This window comes from Opisthorchis viverrini, assembly GCF_000715545.1.
Source record: "Opisthorchis viverrini unplaced genomic scaffold opera_v5_189, whole genome shotgun sequence".
NCBI classification, from domain to species: domain Eukaryota; kingdom Metazoa; phylum Platyhelminthes; class Trematoda; order Opisthorchiida; family Opisthorchiidae; genus Opisthorchis; species Opisthorchis viverrini.
The window spans coordinates 746,558-770,165 of NW_008751836.1; the positions used below are offsets into that span (position 1 = coordinate 746,558).

At 44.2% G+C, this 23,608-nt stretch overlaps 3 protein-coding genes across 3 annotated transcripts in view; all 3 read right to left on the minus strand.

Annotated features, from left to right (window-relative positions):
* T265_07653 (hypothetical protein) overlaps positions 1 to 5,205 on the minus strand; it is a gene marked incomplete at both ends in the record, with an annotated part of 18,481 nt that extends 13,276 nt beyond the window's left edge. The window contains one exon of the mRNA XM_009173226.1: positions 5,124 to 5,205. Within this exon, the coding sequence (XP_009171490.1) occupies positions 5,124 to 5,205 (82 nt within the window). The remainder of the gene's footprint in view (positions 1 to 5,123) is intronic.
* Positions 5,206 to 11,692: 6,487 nt separating this feature from the next.
* Positions 11,693 to 21,188, minus strand: T265_07655 (hypothetical protein; the record flags this gene model as incomplete). The annotated part of the gene is made up of 2 exons (XM_009173228.1): positions 11,693 to 12,026; positions 20,226 to 21,188. 2 exons carry the CDS (start codon positions 21,101 to 21,103, stop codon positions 11,849 to 11,851), a joined length of 1,056 nt encoding a protein of 351 aa, XP_009171492.1.
* A 138-nt stretch (positions 21,189 to 21,326) lies between these two features.
* Positions 21,327 to 23,608, minus strand: part of T265_07656 (hypothetical protein) — a gene marked incomplete at both ends in the record, with an annotated part of 13,403 nt that continues 11,121 nt past the window's right edge. Inside the window, one exon of the mRNA XM_009173229.1 lies at positions 21,327 to 21,429. Within this exon, the coding sequence (XP_009171493.1) occupies positions 21,327 to 21,429 (103 nt within the window). The remainder of the gene's footprint in view (positions 21,430 to 23,608) is intronic.

The window sequence follows — 23,608 nt, forward strand, 5'->3', positions numbered from 1 at the left end:
CGGGAACGTTCATATATATATATATATATAATAAAAACTGAAAAAGGCAATCAACTACACTCGACGAGTGACTTACAACTGTGTACCCCCCTCCTTCCCCTACCCCGAGTCCATTTAATGGTTCCTGTCTTCCAGACCAGGACATTTAGACACCAGTAGACAGGAGTCTTTTTAATGGCATGGTCGAGATAGGTCAGTGGTTAAGAAGCAAATCTACTGACCAGAAGCTCCGTGGTTCGAGTCTGACCTCTGCATCTTGACCGTCCCTGTCTAGGCCTGGGCAACCTAACAGTATCCCAGACCTCGTGCATTCTTCGAGTGGCATGACAGCTGAGTGCCAGAACGGTGTTACAGCTAAACGATTACACTATATTTTTATCAGCGTGATCTCATGCTTCTGTGGAGTTATTTGATCAAGATGATATTGTATTCATTCAGAAGAGAATAGGATAGAATGCAAATCAGTGGGTCTGAAGAACTGCTGGCATTGTCTAACAATGTGTTTTATCAACCCTTTACACCACATCATTGTCCGTTCAAGATTAGCTTCAAACTTCCCCTTTTTGAGGGCAACACATTTGGTGCTGCCTGTGTGACAACTTTAGGAGTAAAGAAATCTATCTATCTAAATTCGTGGGGAAAAATTGTCGCCGCGAAACACATGAGTTCACTACAAAATGTTCGAGTAAGCGTAGTATAATGCGGCTGTTTGTGAACTGTACAGGCAACAAATTGCACGAACATAAATAACCTGGGCAAATATTTGGTTTGCGACAAATTGAAGCATGACAAAACGGCCCGTAATGAATCGCCTACCATGAGCTGGTTTATCACAACCGGATGGACGATGTAATGACTAGAGAGTCCTACTCAACAACAAACACTAAGGGAAAAAAACATCCGTAACCGATCTATTTCTGCTAATTTACAACAAAGCAGGGGAATTCAACACTTCCATTCAAAACAATGAGTTATGGCGTTAATGATCTTGTGTGCTGAAGGAAAACCGGCGAACTGATAAGCGGCTTTGATTTTATGCCATTCAGATGCCAGTAGCACTTGAATACCTGCAAATTCACATCTCTTCCTCCTTCACACAAACTTCGTGCCAGGGATACCTCATACTAAGCACCAATCACTCGAAAAAAAACTCGATAATTCTACCTTTCTAGGAGCCTGTTTGCAATCTGACCACAACCGCAAGGGAACCTCTGAAGCGTTACAACTGTTCTCGAAGTGGAGGGTCACGGAGAAGATTCAGTATACCATCTCTAATCCATGGTAACGTTTAAATTCGGTTTGTTTTTGTGGACAAAATTTGCGTGAGACAACTGAAAGAACAGCGGTTGACACTCATTTCCATACGGAGATGTTGAGACTTAAGTGAACCCCCCGTTTGTGGTGCCTCGGGTGTAATTTCAATTCGCTGTTTAAGTATAGAATATAACTTATGGAAATTCATGGACTGTGCGTGTCCGATAGGTCCAAAAAGTACGGAATGGATGACTGGTTACCAAAGTGCTTTCAGCGACCTCATAAGTAGTAGTGTTTACTGACTGATTAATAAAGAGAACATCTGACAATGAGTTAAACAACTCTTGAAGCTCATGCGATGGTTTCGGATATATTCATCTTCAATGAGACAGCATCTCTTTTAGGGGGCTGCCTCATATGGGCGACCAACATTGGCGAGTTCAGTCAGTTTCCTATTCAAATGGGAGTCGTTGTTCGACGACAACGCAACAGTTTGAGAATACACAAACATGATGTTTCCAATTTCACTTTGTTTTTAAAAATCGGTCACAGGGTTTTTCATGATACGTTGCACAGCCTTTAGCCCCGTTTGTCTCTGTTCGAAGCGAAATCAGAATGGCTCTGGTGAACCCGCAGAGTAAAACTAGTCCATCAGTATTCGAGAAATACCCTCATTTGCAAATCAATTCGGTTTTCACGAGAGACTCAACTGAATCTCTCGTTTATGATATTCCACAACTGAATGTGCTGCACACGGGCTGCCTCATGATTCAGTTGGCACGATATTCGGGATATCGCAGTATATTTTCATGAAGGAAAACTACTCACAGGTTGCTGTGGGAGAGTTTCCAGCAATCTTGTGAGTAGTTTCCTTCATAGTCCATCAGTAGTTATTTTCCGTGATTATTTTAAAACTGTTTCCGGAACATGTTGATAGCTGGCACAGATTTCACGTATGACAGAAAGTCAGATTGTTCAATTAAGCCAGTGCTGACTCTAAGACTAGGATGATGATAACCGGTTTATTTCTCACATTGAGACACGTATCGATAAACATGATCGAAATTCACACATGACAGACTCATGGGGACGCAGTGTGAAACATTTGAATTCGCGATGGAATTGCGGGTGGAATTTTAATAAAATTAATCTCATCTCGGTGAACCAGACATGAGACAACAAGCACAGCCTACAAGACTGAAAAATACAACTATCTCCTCCCTACTCATTCTGACTCGTGAACTTTTATGTAAATGAGTTCAACCCGACAAAATGTTCCGTTTTAATGTTGTAATGTGAAAACGAAGCACTAGGAAATCGCGGAACCAGTTTTTCTCCGTTTGGTTTCATCACTTTGTCACATTAGAACTTTTTTAGACTTATCATATGCTAAAACGAAGTACAACTAAGGTCATTTTTAGTCAAATGTGGAAACAAAGCAAAAGGCGATTCATCCTCTGTTTGGATAGCCAGACACTGGAGTAAAGAATTCTGGCTCATCACTCCGGAACAACTGTGGTTCAGTGAATCTGAAATCCACAATGAGTTCTGAAAGGAATCAAAGCATGTGCCTTCAAAAGAGTGGGGCTTGGAAACATCATAGATGACTGCAATACGTGTGATTAAATAAGGAGGCTTGAATACGGATACCCACTGATTGCTGCTTTGTGTTGACATCGGAAACACTGGTTTCTGGTATACTTCTGCGAATGAGGATGACGGGGTTTAGATGAGATGATTCGTAAATTTTCCATTCTGTCATGATATCATGTTTCGTATAGTGAAGCGAGCTAGGTACCTACCGGTATGATAGGCTACTAGAGAAGATGGCTGTAATTACTGAAGTCGGATTAATGATTGCCAAACCAGCCTTATTCTCTGAACACTACTAAGCACAATTTTGTGCTGGAAGGATGTGGAAGGTCTTAAACGATATTTTATGCTGTAGGTCTAGGGCTATTGAAGCATACGTTTTCTCGAATTGGTTATTGAGGTCAGAAGAGGATGCACTTTACGGCAGTTGTCGAAGCAACAATTACTTGAACGGGGAGAAGCTGACGGAAGACAAAAATGAGTTTTACCATGTTTGAGAACCAGCTAATGACTTAGATGAGCAAATCGATCAGTTCTACACAGAGAGAGAGTTATAATCTTCCAGATAGATAAATTATTCAACTCAACAGCTGAAAGGATTCAGAGGAAAACTTTCAAAGCAGATCGGTAAAACAAATGGTTTATTTACATCAATGGATTATGTACCCAAATACCACAAAATGTAAATCGACATAAAAGTTGCAAAGAATTAAAATGCTAGTATACAAATGTCGCGGGATCAAAAAACAGCTTCAAAGCACTTCAAAATTATCATCCATAGGGCTTATTTAACATTGTAGTCACGCATTAGTATGATCCTCTGGAGAGTGAAGCTTAGCAGGGAATCAAAAAGTTGCACGGTTTCTCAGCCGTTGTGCGCTTCAGAGCCTGATGCCGTTATGTGAATATAACAGGAATATTGGAAGTAACTTGATATTTTTGAGCCGAATTTTTAGTACCTGCTTCAAACTGCACTCGGTAACGCAATATTTATGCCGTATGGCCAGTGTATCCACAGCAATTCGCGGTGAATCGTCATATGAATAACCTAACACTGCATTCTGTTGGTTCCAAAATTATCTACGTGAAGTGTCCTTTTAGTTGCGACCTGAGGAAACTTCTGGAACGAGATTCCTCTGTGCTTTGAGGTACAGTTTTGGGGCTCACCCGTGTGGGGGTATCGAACGGATTGATAATAATCTACTCACAATGTTTCAGTAGCTAAATAAGTGAATCAATCTGAACATTCAGTGTTGGGTGCGGTGTTGGTTACTTTCTTTTTTGTTCATACCTTCGTATTAAAACTAACGTTTTGAAAGAGGTATGTAATGTCACCGACAAGGCGCCCATTGGTGGAAACACAAGCTTACGTCCCTCTCATCCGTCTGCAACGAAGCAGGACCATATCCCAATTTTCGGTTACGAAAATTGTCGTGTTCATCTATTAGATGTCGTCAAATTGGGGCTGTTTTTCTATTTTGAAAATCTCCCCGTTTAGCAAACCGCCATCAGCCACTGGTCATCGAATCACGCCGTAGTCGGAATAGAAGTAATATCTATAAATAGTCTCTTAAAAACTAGCATACAGAAGACACAATACTACTACCGATAAGTGGACGACATTTTCACGATTTTAAACAGTAAAACCGAACGGAGTCGCTCCAGGAAGTGTTCAATAAGGCCCACACCGCCATCCAGCTCACCTAAGAAGTAGAAACCGGTAAATTCTTCCACCTTTTAGATGTTGGGTTTGAACAACCTCACAATGATGTACTGAAATTACCAGTGTACCGAAAGCCTACTTGGTCCGAGCAATACATCCACTTTAACAGCTTCGTGCCACTAAGGCAGCCTAACTAACACAGCGAAAAAATATACCATGATGATGCGCTGGAACCAGAAATCCCAAATATCACCAATGTTCTGAGAGCCGATGCGCTCCCAGACATTATATTACAAAAAACATTTGAACACGAGAGAAGCCAGCACTGTCACCGCCACAGCTGAGAGAAACCCGTTTACATAAGCATCCTGTTTAATGACGATATACCGGTCAACCTACTGAACAAATAATCTTACATCAGTTTGAACAAGGTTCTCCCGGCCGCAACACTTCGAACCTCGTTCACAACCAATCGTCTGTGCTCCTTTAATCTCAAAGATAGAGGGCCTTTCCACGCCCGAAATATGTTAGTGTACCCATTCGCTTGTTGCTGTGTGACACATTGGACGCATGACTAGGGAATTCGGCCAAAGAATGAAGAAACACAACCCACCCAGGCTAGGACGATAACAATCTCGGTTGTACAACATCCAGTAGACGGCGCAGAGCGCGATACCCAACCAAAGCTTCCCCATTGTTTACAAGGCGCCTGCTAATCAACCCAGATCGGTACAGCACAGCACAATCGCAGTGGCTGAAGCGACCCGATCCGTTGTCGGTAAAAACACTTTGTACGCATATTGTACTTGTCGTGGTCCAACTCACCTTTTCCCCAAGCACACCCTGTACTGAACACACAACCACAGCACTGCATGCTCTGACAAACTCAGGTCATCCTACTGGTGACTTGAATTGGTTGTCCCTTGACAGGTAGCCAATGCCGTCTCTCAGTCCACTTCCTGTTCATGCACACCATACTTATTAGATTACGTTAGATACTGCTCTCAGCCTTTCAGGCTGAGAGAATGGGAATGTCTGGAATCTGTGAAAGCCTCGGTATCGAAACACCGACTAAATCAATTTCTGTTTTCTTCCACTGAACAGCCTTCCCATCCACACAGCCTGTGTACGCTCGAACTACGCCCTGCGCTTCATGTAGCCCGGCTCAATCGCATTTAAGATGGCACAAGTCTACTTCAATTTTCCACATGGGTATCAGACGCGCATGGTGGATTGGTCCGGCGCCTCGCGGCTGAGTGGATCCGTTTACATACATCCGTTACATCTGATAACTAAGCGCTGACTTTGAGACTTGTTTTAAGAAGGTCGATCGATATTTCCGGTTCATACTGGTCTCAGATACAAGTAGACGCAGTGCTTTTTTCGAACGTCTGTGGCGTAGACGAGACTAATGCATCCTGGTCACGTGAGTGGAATGAAACGGTGATGGAGTGTTCATGGCACCTTTTGTCTGCCTCCACTCTACTGGCAAAATGGAGAATGCATCGGTGTCAGCCGATTAACTGCGCTGCACTAAAATCAATCAGATAAAGTATCACAAGGCGAGGAAACTATGTATAGATTTGACCTAGTTCCACATAATTGTCAGACAAAGCTGATGCGGAGATTGATCGAATACGCCTCTGTGTTCAAGGCTGACAAAGGCGCGCTTTTTTTGCCTGGTAGTTGCAATTACAGGAAACAAGCTGGTAAGCCTCTCATGCGACAGCCCTGATCAGAAAAATTTCTTCAGTGCACAACTGCGGCTGATAAATGTCGATAATAAGATTGTTCAACGCGAACTACTGTATTTTAATTGGCGAACTTGTTAGTGATCTGGTTGTAACGCAATACGGTTTATTATCAGAAAGTGACAAGCACTAACAAATGTCTATTTTACCAGAATCATGATGATTACAAATTTATGTGCACTTGATAAAAATAAATACAATGCAAGAACGGAATAAGCCGAAAAGTGACATCGTTTGAGGACAACTGTTGAGAGTTTTTGAATGGAGTTCCGGACGCGGGACGTATCTTCTCTGCAGTACAGCTGCTACACGTGTTCCGTAGTTGCCCGTGGGGACCTGTGGAGCTCGGTTGCCTTCCTGTCCTGTCCTGTGTGCATGCGTGCGTGCGTTCGTCGTGCGTGCGTTCGTCGTGCGTGCGTTCGTCGTGCGTGCGTTCGTCGTGCGTGCGTTCGTCGTGCGTGCGTGCGGGCGTCGTGCGTGCGTGCGTGCGTGCGGGCGTGCGTAGCGTATTCGAGCTGAGTTGCCTACCTATATATTGTGCTGTGTGAAGAGAGGAGTGTCCATTCGTGCTTGATAATTGCACGATCGTAAATACAACTAGATCTCATGTGGTTGGAGTGCGTCAGCCTGGCGTGCGACGTAGATAGTAGCGTAAACAAAAATGGATGGGAAATTGTAGTGTACATGTTGTCGGCGAAGTTCACAAGCGGGGCAGGATTTGTTACGTAATTTGGGTTTTTGTGACGCGTGATCTAGTGAGTGGCCGATACAAAGTCTAATCGTATGCAACTCAGTTTAATGTTAAGGGGAAGGTAGACCCGCTCATGTCAAGAAAATGCATCATTTTTAGCTTTGAGTGAACGTAATTACCTGAAATTCGCTTGCAATCCGAATTATTCCAAGTGCAATATGCAAAATATCAATTGAGTTCGAGTGACTTCAGCTTCAGAAAGCTCGTCGAAGATTCGCTCATTTTTTCTGTTAAGTGGCCACCAAAGTATGGCTGGACTCTGTTGTGGTGTGGTGCTTTGTGTATCTCTATGACGCACTGAAATTTACTGTGGGGGTCGCTTTAACATCGACAGAGTTTCTCATACCAGCTTGATCAGTTGGCAGGAGTTTGTCGAACACAGCTTTCTGGTCCTGTAGATTGGGGGGTTGGAACATGTTAGGCGACTTGTTTTCTTAAGACAATTATACTATTGTGGTAGTACACCCGCACCCACCAGCTGTCTTGCAGTCAGGTTTTTTAGCGAGTGTTTTTGTTTGGATGGTCCTAATTGTCCTCCTATATGGATGTAGAATCCCTGGTAATATCCCATTCTGTGCACAGCCAAGAACTTCACGTCTAAAATGTTATCATGCCAGATCAGCGTAGCGAACACACGCCACACGTATTTCCTCTTCTCCCCTATCACAGCGCGCGAGGAATTCTGGCAGCAGCAGGCTGTTCCACTTGATTCGTCTGACTGGTCCACGGACGCCTCTCGTCATCGAATCTATCGGGGACCAAATCAGTCCCCTGATTTTGACTAAAGGAGTGTCTAGAAAGTTGGTTTCTTATACTATTATACTTCAGAGTGCGTGTCTGGCGAGTGTTGGATGAGTTCTCTAAACGCTTCTCTACAAAAAGCGGTGTCCGACAAGAATGTCCATTCTCTCTATTTTTGTTCGGATTAGTTATCCGTCAAATAGGTATAAGAATGCTGAAGGGTATTCAAAACCTCGGTGTTCAACTCGTTGCTGGTGGAAACCTTTCAGATCTGAATCGCGCAGAAAACACCGTCCTCATCTCTGAAGACGAAGGCCGAGCACAAACATTGTTATTATTTACGGCATGAGCCTCGCACCTAACAAGTGTAGAGCCATACTCGAGAACGTGTGGTCTCTGTATATGCTCCTTACAATTCAAGGAGAATCACCGGGAGTTGTAGGGAATTTTAATTACTTCGGTAGTTGTATTAGCTCTGATGGAAGTGTATCTGACAAAGTCAAAGCACGGATCTCGAAGGTTCAAATCATGTTTTCTAATTTGCGTCGCTTGTGGCGCCAAAAGGGCATATCACTGAATCTCAAGGTTCGCATGTGCCAGGCTACAGTAAGGGTTGTATTGTTGTATGGCTTGCGAGACATGGCCTGTGTGGACAGATAATTCGAGGCGTCCTCAGTTTTTTATCACCAATATCTCAGAATTGTTGCTGGTGTCAGATGACGTTGACGGATTCACATCAAGGCAATTCGAAAACGGGTACTTGGTTGTCTAGCCTGATTTTCAATACGGAAAACATTCAGCACCATTGGCTACGGTGGCTCGGCCACTGTCTACTAAGACGAATGTTGCACTCCATACCTCACTCAAAATGCCGCAATCTGAGAACGCGTGACTTGAGAGAAGGAAGCAAAAGAGATCGTGAAGAAGTTGGGTGTTATTGCTGCAGTCCTCCCTCCAGGAAGTGGTTCCTATGACCCACCCTGGCTCGAGACTGCAAGAAATTGCAGCTACTCGATGTCAGTGGAGTTCCAGTTGACAGCATCTTTTCAGGTTTTCTGAGTGAGCCTTCAGTAGTGTAAGCGCTTCAGATAGCACCAGATCCCATCTTCAACCACTCTTTTTTTCTTTCATTTGAAGGCCTTAATTAATTTGCAATTTTAGGCCAGCGAGGCATCAGAGTCGACCTTTAATTCGCTGCATTAGAAAATGGTGATGATGAAGATGTTGATGATGAGAATGTGATGAGAATGACAATGAAGAGGAGGAGAAGGAGAAGGAAAATGGTGATAATCAGAATGATAACCGGCACGATGCTGTCTGATACCTTAATACAACAGCATTATCATCAGTATGAGCACTATAACTCTCCTGCTTCTTCATTACTGCACACTGGTGGCGCTTCCCGGGAATCGTTCTTTGGTGCCATTCTTAAGGCGATTCCGATCAGGACTAGGTCTATGCAACCCGAGAGGTAAAGTTTCAGCGCATTGTGAAAAGTACAGTATACCGCTGAACTTCAAAAGATGGACGTTTGACAATAGAACCTTGATGATGTCCATACCCTTTGTCATGTCATGATGTTTAGGCCAGAAGATTGCTTGTAATATTCCTAGACATGTTCGCTCACCTCGCCTAATCTCTCAAGTGGACGCCAAGAGTTTGTATGCAGGACTACATCCGGTTCCGAGCTAGCCGGCTGCGAATCACCAGTGAACGGGCGTCTGGCAGTTGGACTACTGTTGGCCAGCAAATCCTACCTGGATGCCAGCCATTTATATCTAGTGCTTCTTTATAGGAATCCCCTGACGAAGGAATACTCCCAAGGTCGAAATGTCTATCGGTCTCTGGAACTTTTGCTATGGGGATCGTTCTAACAACTGGGGAACACTTTCCGGACTCTCTTAATTTGCGGATAGTATTCTCCCACTAAATGGGAAGAATAAGTGAAAACTTAGGATAGCTCAGGTTAATGTTGACGTTACTAACAAGGTTCTGTCACAGCGTAAAAGTAACCACACCGATTCTGACACCTTACTCGGTCCCCCCCCCCACCGTGTAATCTCTATTCTTTGATTGTGCTGCACTCTATCACTTGGATTCCTACACACGCACCCTCACTGCACAATTTTTCGTGTTAAGACGACCATGTAAAGATTTAACCCGAATCTTGCTAGAACCATCTGTTTGGGTTTATCCAGTGTTGCGGCATGCGAATTCTCCAAATCCGTCCATACTACATTCCATTTGGCCACATACGATCAGCTGACAGCTTTGGTAGGTTCATGTTTTATTCCCCGATGTCTTTCTTCCTATAACCACGGAAGCCGTTTGGGAAAAAGCGCGAAAGCCGAAGGCTTTTTCAAACCGGCCCTGTCTAGTTTGATGATGCATGGAAAGTTCGATTGATACCACAGAAGGTGAAGACGGCTGGGCAAGATTGGTTCGTAAATTTTACACCGTCGGTCACGGAACACTCGTGACCTCAGTTTCGCGGACGCATAAGATCTTGTAAATGGTCAAATTAAGAATCAGAAGGTGATAGACACGAACATCGGTTCATACCGTGCAAAACAATGGCTTACAGTTTCTAGATGCACCTTGCATAATATAAACGCAGTGCCAAAATAGTCGTTTAAGCGTAGGTGGTAATAATTCTTGAATGAAGCGCCGGACGCAGGTGTTTGCTCTCCAGTATAACTGTTACACGTGTTCCATGGTTGTCCGTAGTCCTATGGAGTTCAGTGGTGTGTGCGTGAGTGTATAGGTGGGCGCTTGTGTGTATGTGTGCATGCGCACGTGTGTGCGTGTGCGCGCATGTGTGTGCGGTGTGCGTGCGTGCGTGCGACGTGCGTGCTTGCGACTTGCTGCGTGCAGCGTGCGTGCGACTTGCGTGCATAGCAGTGGGAATTTCATCATGTATGCCAGCGCGATCAACGAAAATGAACGCTTGAGGCTTAATACAGTGACCGAAGATCAGTTCACGTGTATTATACCCATGACCGATGTTCAGTTGTGATAGGGTGCAGTAATTCGGATGCGGCTATCCAATCGAGGTGAACAGGGCCCAAAAGTAATAGTCCAGAAAAGTACCACTGAATGCCAGCATCCTAGAAAAGTGATGCTCCAATAACTAAGTATTCCCAATCCTCTCAGCCTGGCATAGTATACAAGGTAAGCTCCAGTAGGCCATCCATTCCTTAACGGGCCACAAAGTAACTGGCTGTTGTTTTCGGGATGACTATGACTTTTACTCCACCGTCCTCACCGGAATTAAAGGGTCAGAGCATGTGTGTCGAGGAGACAGTTTTAATGCCCCATCATCAATAGTGATCCAACAAAACAGCTTACCCGGGAGGGCGTGGCATTTGCCGTGACCTCAAGTTAACTTCACCTGGCCAATGCATATTCGTCGGCATGTGAACTGGTCAATAGATTTTTGTACAGGTCCTAACCCCCCTCCCAGAGTTCAAAACGAACGTGGAACATGATTAGAGGGATGTCAGTTGAACCTATAAAGTTCATTGTTTGTAATGCATGCGATGTAAACACGTAATCGACCTTGCTCCAAAATGTAGCCTATCCTGAGAGTGCAATCACCCAAATCGTGCGCTCGCTTTGAAAGCAATTTTACAGCATCTTCAGTGACGTGACCTATTTCATATCGTGATAGTTAATTAACAACCGACCGTCGCTTTCCACCATATTCATATGCATTCAATAGTTTCATTTCCAATCTTTGCACAGTCTTGCAGAATATTCACTTTCTGGGTATATGAAGATGTCACCGACGTGACTCGAATGAACGCTGATTTGGGCTACTCATTTTCGTTTTTCCCGATGGCGCCGGGAGTTTTTTTACCATGACGGATACTTTGTAGAAATCGTCAAAACTAATAACACAAATCACGATTGCTCACAACAGAAACAAATGCGAAGGAAGCTGAGTTGTATTGAAAGAACATATGTACATGGCAGTTTGATGGCAGTAATAATGTCAAACAGCCAAAAACACGGAGAGGATTCTCGTTGAAAAGGAATTCCAGGATAATAAACAACCATGTGCTGCGTTGTCATCCTCGTTCTCCGGAATGGTTTTTACACTCCGGATAGTTCAGATGAATCCAATCCTTGGTCTTTTTGGAGCCTTTTTAGTTTTTCCATCCAATACATCTTTTTTACTTCAAGCACCTCCAGCTTCTTGCGGTAAACTTGCATCTCTAATTGAGCCTGATCCGAATTCCCTTGTGTGCTTGCTCCTAGACCATCACGACATCTGAGACGCAAAAAAGCGGAGGTACGAAAAGAGACACATATTACTCATTGAGAACGAGGATGGCTAATATAATCGCTTCTGATTACGAACAATCGACGACTGGAAAATGATGATCAATTGCCTGACATTCAAAGTGCTGAAATGTGGATAAAAAAAGGCGAATGCAGAACAGCATCTAGAAAAATCAGGAATGACTTTGTCGACACAGGTATTGTGTCATTATCAGATGTATCATTTAGATACGATCTTTCAAATAATGACTGATCAAACCCAACAATTTTCGCTCTTTCATCATCAGCATGCATCAAACTCGAATACGTTTTACTCTTAATTAACTCGAGATGCGTCCTTCCGCATACACACAGTATCAACATCACCACAAACCGTTCCACGCGGAAAAAGCTCTGCGCTTTTAAGGGGGTCATTTTGTCCTGCAAAGGGAATGCGGGCTGCAGGGTTTATATGCGATTCGGATAAATTACACTAGCTTGGTCGAAAAAGTCTTTCCACGGACGCAGGTTATCCTTACCAAGGATGAAAAACCGAAAGTTGATTTCAAGGATGAACGGTCGAATAAGCTTGTGTCAACCACTAGCGCTATTAAGCGTTGGTGATACGGTGTTGATGTGGTCCGAACGCCCGACCCAGATGAGTGAGAGGGAACGGGATGTGAAACGTACTCAATTATTCTGTCTATGTATATGCCTTTCGACTTAAAATCTATAGCAAAGGTTATCCATGTCGTCAAAACGTCCGCTTACATCATATTACCCGAATTAGTCCTTTCTTTCGGATATTTTCGTGGTTGTGTGGCCCCCAACAGATCACGTGGAGCACTTGGGTTTCCGATTTGGCACAGGATACCCGGAACCTTTGAAAAGAAGACGAGTTCAATGCTAGAGGCCCCAGAGATCTTGAATCGACACCAGTTGATATTATTTCTGGATATGGTTAGTCGGTATGAAATACTCACTCCCTAATCGATCACCATGCTAAATCAATTACCTTGAACAAGTTTCCTAGGCATGGTGAGGAAGTGCACGGAGCCGGGTAGTGCTTCCAAATAGCCATGAAAGAGATCGCTGGACCAAATGTGTTAGTGATTTACGGCCCTTAGAAACCTGTTATTGTAACGGACGATCCACCTCTCACGAATTTCGAGCCATGCTGTCCAAGGCCGACAAGCGAGGAGTGGCCAAGTTGATTGAATAGATTTCCAGACCTTTACCTCTAGCCGAGCGGAACAAGACCCAGAGTGAAAGGGAAGATCTGTTACATTAGATTCTTGAAGTCTCCAGCGTCAAGACACACCTGTTTGAGCTCCAGAGAGCCCAGTGGTTGAGATGCGAATTTACTGAACGGAAAGTCCATGGTTCGAACCCAACTTCGACATTTCGATTGCTTCTGTCTAGGCTTGGGCAACCTGGCAGCATCCCAACCCTCGTATTTCCTTCGGGTAGCACAGCACCGAATGGGTGTTACAGCCGAATGATCATTATATTTTTACCAGTTCACTAGCATATCACACACCCCTAGCCAGTATTCATGGAAAGGACAAAATCTAAATTCAATACTGGGCACTCCAACTTGCAGGTTAGCGATAACACCTAAAAAAATATCAGAAAGTTAACCACAGTACGGGTGTTCCTAATAGTTTCCCACTGAAGTCGATTCTGAGTTATACACTACGACCAACCGAAAATTTCAATCTACTCACGAAAGAAGGATTCATCAATTACTTCGGCGGACGTAAAACTGAAAACTATAATGGATCCCGAATTACATAGAGTAGTGGATGGCCCAAAATTATCACAAATTCATCAAACAGCTACCGATATCATAGCGCTGAAGTGTGCACTGAAGAGAGATGTCATTTGTGCGAATCCAGAATAATTTACCTTAAACGATACGGACACATTACCCCGTAAAAGTCTAACTTCGTACATCCAGGCATTGCAAGAATAGAAGCACTATATGCACCATAGTACTATTTCCCAAAATGGACCGTCTCTTTTAGGAAATCATGAGACGCGTATCTTCCTCGGCATAGGAAAGGATAAACCAGGATTCTGAAACAGTTAACTCTAATGCGCATTCCTGAAGCTGACTAACGACGCTGACAAAAAACATACTGTACAAATAAGTGGTCTCGTGCATTACAACGAATTATGGGATGTAACTTGAGATGTGAACTAAACGGTGGTTGGTTTAATTGTTCTTGTCAACATTGAGGCCGTTTCAAGTGTCGACGAGTTGAACAGCCCGATGCTGACTCCTTTGTGCAGCTATTAAATCAGCTTTTATTGACACAAGTTCCTGGATGGTCATGTCATCAGGAATGGAGGATACCTCTCCAACACACGCAAAACGTAGACTGTTCAGCTCAGTCAAAAAAGCTACGTAACACCGGAGTAAACTCATAAAAATTACCTATGAATGGGTTAGAGTATAAGCACAGAAAGTCATCGGTTTTTCGCTAGCTGTTCTCTGGTGGCACATGCGCAAATTGAGGATCATCTTTGGCCACCCGAAACTCCCTGGGTTTTCGTGAGGTATGCACTGCTGATTATTCTCAATAGAGATGAAGCAGCTGTGCAGTACCTCTCAGCATATATTGGTTCCAATTACGGGACGAAACTTAATTGAATATTCAAATCTTAGTAATTAATCAGGTGGCTGTTGATCTGTTCGCCAAGCTTGGAAACTGATTTGCAGACGTTTCGTCACCATTCGAGGAGACATCTCCAATGCGCTCTCCTCACACTGCCACCTTGTTGAGTAATCCATCATCTGATTCAATTGCGTGACGATCTGCATGCACAAACATGGGGGGAAAGCTTAGCATGAGTCATTTTGTCCTGAACGCACGTATGTGTTTTGCTTTAAGCACCACGCCCACTGGGTGCTCCGATATCTAATCGAATTGCCCGAGTCTTGGAGGTACGAGCATTGTGCATCAGGTGTGCACACCAAGCGATTTGTCGGAATCAAAAGCCTATTTCAATTCATATGGTATATACGTCTAACCAGTGTCCGAACCAGATCTGCCGATGAGCAGTGGTGGATCCACTGTAAGCCTATGCATAACATCTAAATCACAAGCGGTTTGGATGTCACCAAATGGGGTGATACGCACAAGCCGCTAATGGCGATAGAATACCAATGGAATCGAGTCTGCCCGCGAACAGACCTAAGCCTGTTAATGAGCCATCAGACCTTCCAGGCATGATATTATAACAGTTTCTTCCGAAATTGGTTCTTCTATACCAAAATGGTGGCCTCATCTGTCAAATCCAAGTTTCTGTGTGATAGAGTACTTCCTCCAGATAAATTATCATGAAAATGCGCGAAATACACTCAGTTGTATATCAGTTTGGTTACTACAGGAGACTCACCCAAATCCCAACTGAGTCACTCGTTTTTATACTTATTTTGACTGAATGTGTTGCATAAAGGCTGTTTCAGGTTTCAGTTAGTGCTGTTTTCGAGAAATCGCCAAATGTTTTCTAGAGGGGACACTACCCATAAAGTTGCTAAAGACTCTTCAATAGCCCATGGCCTGTTTCGCCCTTCTTGGGACCAACAGCTAGGCGCAATCCCCGAGTTTCCGTCAACCTTGCGTTGTACTTGCCCGAAACTCGTAGAACATATTCAGTTACGCTCCAAGATGGGCGAAACCGGCCGTGGATTGTTGAAGAGTTTTCATTGACCTTAGCGCACTATGACAGTGCTCTCCAAGAGGATGCCTATTACCAGGTGGGAGTCGATAGCCAGGTGGTTAGCCGTGGAAGTTGCATGACTAGTGGTACCGCAGTCCCGTAGTGTATATAATATACGATAGTAGTTCGATAGCGCTAAGCCATCCAACTCAGGATGTCCTCTTAATCGCGCTTAGGAACTGAGGGTCGACTACATTGATGATCGGTTTGCCTCCGGAGGCTGTTGGTGCCATAGGATAGATTTGCTTTACGGAAACTGAGGCCTGAACCGATATATCCACTTCTAGACTTGGAATTAAATAAGTTCCGTTTTGACAACAAATACAATTCGATTACGCCGCTCACCAGGACATCGAAAAATACCACACTGCTTATAAACCATCCTATTTTGAAGTCCCGCCTGTACATTCCATTGGCATGTGCGACTACAATAGCCGGTCCTCTTACCGTTAGACTATGTTCAACTACAGACAGTATTACAACTGATCAATATAACGAATTGTCGTTTTAAGGAATTTATATCGTACGATAAAATATAGATGATGTCCTCTAGGTGATGGAAAGAGTCAAACAGCCTAAAGAAAAGTAAGATAACGAACATTAAGTAACAGCAAACTGCTTCTAGAATCACAGAAACGGTCTCACGGTATCTACTTCAGTTAGTGGGTTTCCGCAAAAATGTGAGTAGCGTGAAACCGAGTAGAATCCCGTGTTTATTCCTCATTGAGAGAAATACAGTCAGTTAAAGTAGAGAAGGAACAGTTTGAAATACAAGCAGACACACGAAGTCTGCATAAATTTACCACCTAACTCAAAGGCCATTCAGTCACCACGCAAGGACACTTGGCCCGAAGGTCTCTTCGGACGGAAACCTCCCATCAGGAGAGGCTTCTACAACAAGGTTCCAGATGTGGTACTCATCGGAGGAACCGCTGGATTGTTGAGTATTAAGGCAACTTTTGTAATGTAATCTCAAGTCTCTACCTGATACTATGAGCCAGCTTAAAGGAAGTTAAATATGCGTCTATGAACAGGCCAAGAACATTTTGAAATCTAGAGTCAAATTCGGGTTGTTTCTCAGTCAAATTTGATAAAGAGGAATTGACTTACAAGCAATATGAAATGCGGTCCAAAAGCACGATATAAAATATGCCGATTTTTGAAAACTTATTATTGTCGCTCGAACAGTCCTCACCCTGCACTGGCCGCTCTGCACAAAGAGGGGGAGCATTGTCGTCGAAGCTTAGCCGCGCTGGAGCAGCGATGGATATCCCCAAGCACACCAGCACCCCAACTTCGGATATCTGACATGAGGCTAGCGCTTTATCACTGCTTCACCAATGCACGCTGAACATACGTGAATTTTTACGTGTGAGCAGGTAAATGGGTTCAAGTTGACTGATATGTGTTAGGCCAAACGCCTCAAACATACGCTCTCAGCCTCAATTCAGGCACGTCTGAGGTATGGGGCTGCATCACTGATAACATGGTCGCCTAGTAAGTCGGACGATACCCGTAGTTTGAATTCTGGTATGTGAGAATGAAATTCAAGTCGAGTGCTTCCCCTTGAGTATAGACCAAATAAGATAAGATAGGGTAGGAAGACTGTTGATAAAACGTGCGGTGGAACGAATCGTGTAAGAAGTCCCAATGAAGGAGTGCAAGTACTTGGAGGCAGGAGACAACTTACTGTCTTATCTTCGAATGGCGCCTTATAAGACTTCGCTCCCAAATATTCGATTCAATTTTTTTCTAACCGGAGGACACTGGGTTAGTTTTGATGATGTTCATATCTGCTGCCACATAAGAAGAGCCGTATGGATGCCGTATAGATTTGAGAACCGGCTTCTTGCCTTCAGTTTGGAAGCCAAACAAACGATCCATTTTTCATCCTTTCCATATTCCTTGACAAAACACCAGTTTACCGCGTTTGTGTAAAACGATCGACTTTTTTAAATCGTATCGTGCGAGGCTAAAGTTATTCGTTTGGTATTCTCTTAGTATGACGTTTTATGTAATGTTAAGATAGACGAAGCACCAAATAAATGTAAGCCAGTCATTGGTTCTCTGGATTATTGGCGCGCTGAATCGGGTTTCTTGAACAATGGTGGGTCGTGATACGTAGAGCATTAGTTTGGAAGGCATGACGGTTCAAACCCGACTCTCTTCGCAGTTTTCAACAATCTTATGAGCTGTGTTCAATCAAGAAAATACACTGTGATATCCCGTGCCAACTGAAACATGAAGCAGTCTTTGTGCGGCACATTTACTTGAACGATAAATCATAAATGATCCGGTTTGGGATGCAGTTGAGTCCCTCGTTACCACCCACTTTAATTTGCAAATAGGTGTAGTCGGCTGGTAATCAACTGGCAAAGCGCATTTGTGCCATTCCGAAAGAGCTTAGAGTTGTTCCATCAAAAAAACGCACAATATGACACATCTATGCTTACCACCAACTGACTGTTTAGTACAAAACTGTAGTCTGTCTTTGGCGGTCGGGACCGATTACAGTTTGAACGGGATATTTCGTTCCGTCTTTTGTATAATTGGTTGCTCGCCTCACGCGGGCAGCCCAGAGGAGACCATCGATTGTTCAATCTACGTGCCTGGACGGGCTTTGTCAACCGAGTGTGTCCGTCCGCACTCATTGCCAAGTCTGTCGCCGTGTGACACAGTTAACATGGTCTGTTTGTGCCACGTCCCCCCACAGGAGTGGAGGCAGTGCATTCTGGACAATCCAGCTGAGCTGCGCCAGTGCACCGTCGGAACAGGACTGAAATCCTGGTTTGAATCGGCCTGTGACACCGGGATGAGTGACGACCATGACTTTCCAAGCGTGCAGTAGTCGAAGTTACGTACAGACACATTCCGTAAGGAAACTATGTGCCGACTGGACGGTCGGAAAAGGAATGAGCTGCTCGGGTCCTCAATGCGGTGTTAGAGGAACGAGCCACTGCCAGTGTCCTGTTGATCAGTCCAATCATATCACACGTACTGTGGGCGATTGGTAACAGCATGTGGATTGTGTTTGACAGTTCCCGTTCTAACATGACTCGGCTGATGTTCTTTGGTCCTCGCAATTAGTTGAGTTGTACGATTCACATGGTCTGCGGAACACTTGCACACGTAAGAATGAGTCACCACAAATGAACCTCAAACAGGATCCTTGTCATTCAGGTTCAAACAAACCATAAGGGAGTAGGAGATATTATTCAGGTTTCCAGTGCATAAGAATTTAGTTGGAGTACTTTTGTGGTATCTCCTGTGAAACAGGTCTTTCCTGAATGCTAGGGAACATACAGGGGTAGCCATTATGCCATAAGATGTTGCCTATTATTTTGGGGAAGTCATTTTCCATCGCGTCTGCATTGCGATTTCTCTGAGCGCGACGAACCGGTTTTCCCGGTAACAAAAACTCTGCGGCTTTGTATACCTTACAATGCATACCGCTTTCTGAGAAATTCTCCACGACAGCGTATCACGACTATGTCTAGTTAGATCCACTACAAGGAAGGGAACGGTATTGTTTTTTCCAGTCTGACATGACTGAGATGGATTGCTGGGCACAATTAAACCTACGTTGTTGCTCATCGTAGCCTAATAGAATAAACACATTGTCCACGTATCGAATGTAGACCGGAAGACTGTCAATGACAGACATCAGTGTGGCGATACTTGTTTTTAACATAAAGCGACGAGAGAATATGAATCAGACGGTGGCTGACGTAGTAAACCAGCTTCGTCCATGCTATTCCTGCACCTGAGCAGACGTCTGTGGGTGTAAAATAAAGGAAAACTGCACGACTTGCATGAATGGCCTGCATATGAAGACGAACAAACCGTCATCAGCATCGAGTTGAGCGTGACCGATTCAGTTCGAACAACAGACGAGCATTGCTACGAATCCTACCAGTACACCGCATGACATATCGTTAAAGCCACGATTTTTATTGACTCCCACTACTTCCAAGAACAAAGAGATTTTCAATGGATACCCTTCACGACAGCTGATCAGTAGATTCAATGTGAATTTCGATATGATATATACAAAGCTCCTAAAGGTTTCTCCCTCTTGTTTTCTACAGCGATTGGTTCACCATTCTTGATCATCCGTCTCCCGGCGAATGCAATGTACCTCGACTCGCGGCAGAAAATGGGAATTTTGTGGGAACTTTTTAAATTGGCGATCAATAAGATGTTTATGTATTAACTCCACAAACATAGCACTTGAGCATTGGTTAGAACACGGTCACACAGAACACTGACATTCTTCCGCAGTGATAATGATGAAATGAAATATGGTGACAGCGCAGAAGAAGTATCCCCTATTTGAGGCGAGTCTGTCGAGAAGCCATTCTGAGGCGTAGGAAAAAGGGGCTAACGAGGGATATACCCATTTGGTATTGAACGGCCGAACACTGGACTACTTAGAGGAAACCAGAGATTGGGCAATTTGATTTAACAATAAACAACCTACCTGGATCCCACACATGGCACAGATGGTGAGGACACTAGGGTCTTCTGTGAGCTACAAGTTTCAGTCACTATTTTATCTTCCTCATCACTGGAAACTGACAACTGTATAGGACAAGAACGATCCAAAACCGCTGGTCGGAGTTGATTTCGAGGAGCCGTATTGGGAGTGTTCAGAATAATAGGCAGTGCAGATGTTACGATAAAATTATCCGCATGCGAGAATACTGGACAGTCCAGGTTTAAATTTTGGTTACTTCCGGAAGAGGTCAGAGCTGTTGAACGCACATTGAGAATCTGTGGGATAACACTGGTTTGGGATGGGAGAAAAGTGAGATCGGGTGAACAGCCACGGCCAGCTAGCGCCATAAGTGTTGTTGCGGATGCCTCGGAAGAAGGGAGCAACGGAGGTGGTTGTGTGTAAGGTACATTAGGTGTCGTTGCTACTTGATTGTCATCAGGTGAAATGGAGTTCAAAGCATTGGTACTCGTGCTGCAATGGGGTGAGTTGGAAATTGTTGAAGAAAGCGTATTAACGAAATTGGATGAGTGGGAAGAATATTCTGTTGAACTGGTGGAGAGGGCGGCACGGTGACGTTCAGTTGCCGGGCTAGTGAGCAGACGAACTCCTTTCATCCTTAACGCGACCCACGAACGCTTTGGAAAACCGAGGGCATGCATGTGATTAGCTATCTGATTCCAGACAGTATATTCCAGGAATAAATGCATTTTGTTTTCTTGGTACAGAAGATCACGAGCCTGCGTCGTGAGTTTCGCTAACAGCTTCAGCTCTTCGGATGTATACCTAGCAGACCTTTTCATTCCCCGCGCGGTCACATCGGAATCGTGAGTCATTATGGTTACGCAGTGCCCGTACCGCATGCATGCGAAACCATGTCGCGATTGCGCATGTAGCCCTGGAGCGTTCCGTGTCGTTCGATCATGCTGATTACTGATTGGCCGTCGACTGAAGGTTAGGAGCGTGTGAAGACAGGCCCAACAGGCAGCTGCAGCGCTTACATCTCGTACGCTTTGTCACGTGTGCCTAGCTTTCGCATGCATCCGTATTGATCGTGTACGAGACACATCAGCCCTGCGCGCCTATTTAAGCTGTCTTGCGTTGTGTTGCAGCTGCAGCAGTGTTCGGTGACGGTATGAGTGGATGGTCTCGTTTCAAGGTATGGGTGATGGAATGTTGTCCGTATAAACTGATAGAAATGCAGGAAAAAGTGAAATGATGGTGATCCGAAATGAGATCAATCCGGGCTACCGTCCAGGGAATGTTGAACCCATGTGATGGCTACCTCGAAAACGTGCATGAAAGAAGCCAGGCCGGATACTGAATTATATATATTGGGATTACGGACGAAATGAATGCGAGAGCATGAACGCTGAAGCAGAAAACTTATTCGCATAAGCTTTCAGAAATCCAGCATTCTCGACAATAGTTCCGAACTTTTCTGGGTGTTTCCTAGGTGTTTGGTGCCATCTAATAATCCAGGAATTTCAAACTCTGTCCGGTTAGCCGCGGAAACTGGCTTAAACTGCAGGGAGATGTTACTTAGAGGTTTAACCAGCCACACGCTACGTCACACTACTGGAGCGCTATACATATTCCAGCCACAGTTTCATCAACAATACAGAAGGTCGCTGTTACCACCAACCCTGTTTGGAGGCAGTGTGTGCTGCCAAGCTAAGTTCGTTACACTTAAATGGAAAGCAAGGCATCCGAATCTGGATTCCTGAACGATTTTTGTTCTCGTAGGGTCTTCCTGTCCATGGGAACCATGCACCCGTGGTTGCAGTAGTAGTGGACTGAGGAATTCGCAAGTAGCCTAGGGAAGCGTGGATGGCTTCAACTCTTATTTTAGCTGATACACTTCACACTAATCGGCTCGATTCGCGTTTTTTCAGCTGTTGTAGGGATGGAGCAGGGATGGTGACTTATCGTCTGTCCCATTTTAGTGGAATTGCTGACCGTCGTCATGCTTCTTCCAAGGAGTGACATATGCTTTCAACGCCGGGATCTATGGTTCTTAGGTTCTTTGCAAGAAGGTTGAGGTGTATTTTCCAACTCTCGGTACCTAGCAGTTGAGGCCCCAAAGAATAGTTCTTTTTGGGTGTTCTGAGACATTAATTCCTGCTTAACGATCTTAAGGATGGAATAACCTTTACCGGAAGGCATCTCTTCGAGTACCTCGATGATTTAGGTATCTGTACCTTATTGTTATAGCCGCTGGGTTGATTAAGTATTGAGTGGTTTCTAGAGCAAGACAAGGTTGACTAAGGTGCTCTTTGTTTCATTGTGGTAGCCTCTTTTAAGTAAGATCAAGAAAGTCGATTCCACAGCAATTCTCAATTTATCTAGCTTTTTGTGCCAATGTGATAGTGTGAAAAAGAGGGATACGGCAAATACACTAATTTGCACACCCATTTGGTTCTCACGGGTGACTCACCAGAAGCACAACTGAATCTCTCGCTTGTGATATGCTTCCACTGAATGTGCTGCACAAAGACCGTTTAACGCTTCAGTTGGTATTCATGATCTCCCAATAGGCTGTTGTCTGGACGTGACAGGCTACTCATAAAGTCGCTGAAAACGCATCGACGATCCACAACCGGTAACAGGGTCTACCTGATAGCACAAGAACAGCGAAACTGGTCATTAGCTATCGAAGAATTTTTGGCGGCCATATGAAGTTCTTACCATACTTTTATCTCACATTCATCAAGAAGCGTTGAACACTGGTGTACGCTGCAACAAATGCGGCACGCTAGTGCATCTAGCATGTCCCACTTTCTGTATGATTTTAATTTTTACATTTCTTTCCAATTTGACCTGCTTTGGTGTTCAGCTACCCTATGCAGCCTGCAGCACACTTAGATACATTTCTCTATAAGTCCCTCACTGTTTGGATTGAGTGTTCAAAAAAGGCAAACTTATAACCTAAACTAATTCGTATTCTTGGCTGAAATTCGTTACTAACCATCGATTTTTGGCAATCTGCTGGCTCGTCACGTTATGGCAATTTTTATTTATTTATTTACAGCCATCTACCTCAGAACAAGCCACCCCTCGAAATAGGCTATCCTCTTTGGGCATAACCTGTCAGAAAACACTACTCCCAGCTGGTCTTGAGGTGTATATTTTGAATGGTTGGTTCCTTCTGGGGGAATTCATCTTCATCTCCACATGGTACGAAAAATCGCCTAATCATAATATTTTTTCCAAGACTGAAGCTGTTGAATGAGTGGTCCGGTATATTCCCGGAATTCTTAGCAGACCTATCAACTCTGTCTACTGTTGCATGCTTTGAAATACGTTGATCAGACATCTACATTTCCATCGCTCTTCGGACGGAAATCTCCTTGGCGAAGGTGGTGGAC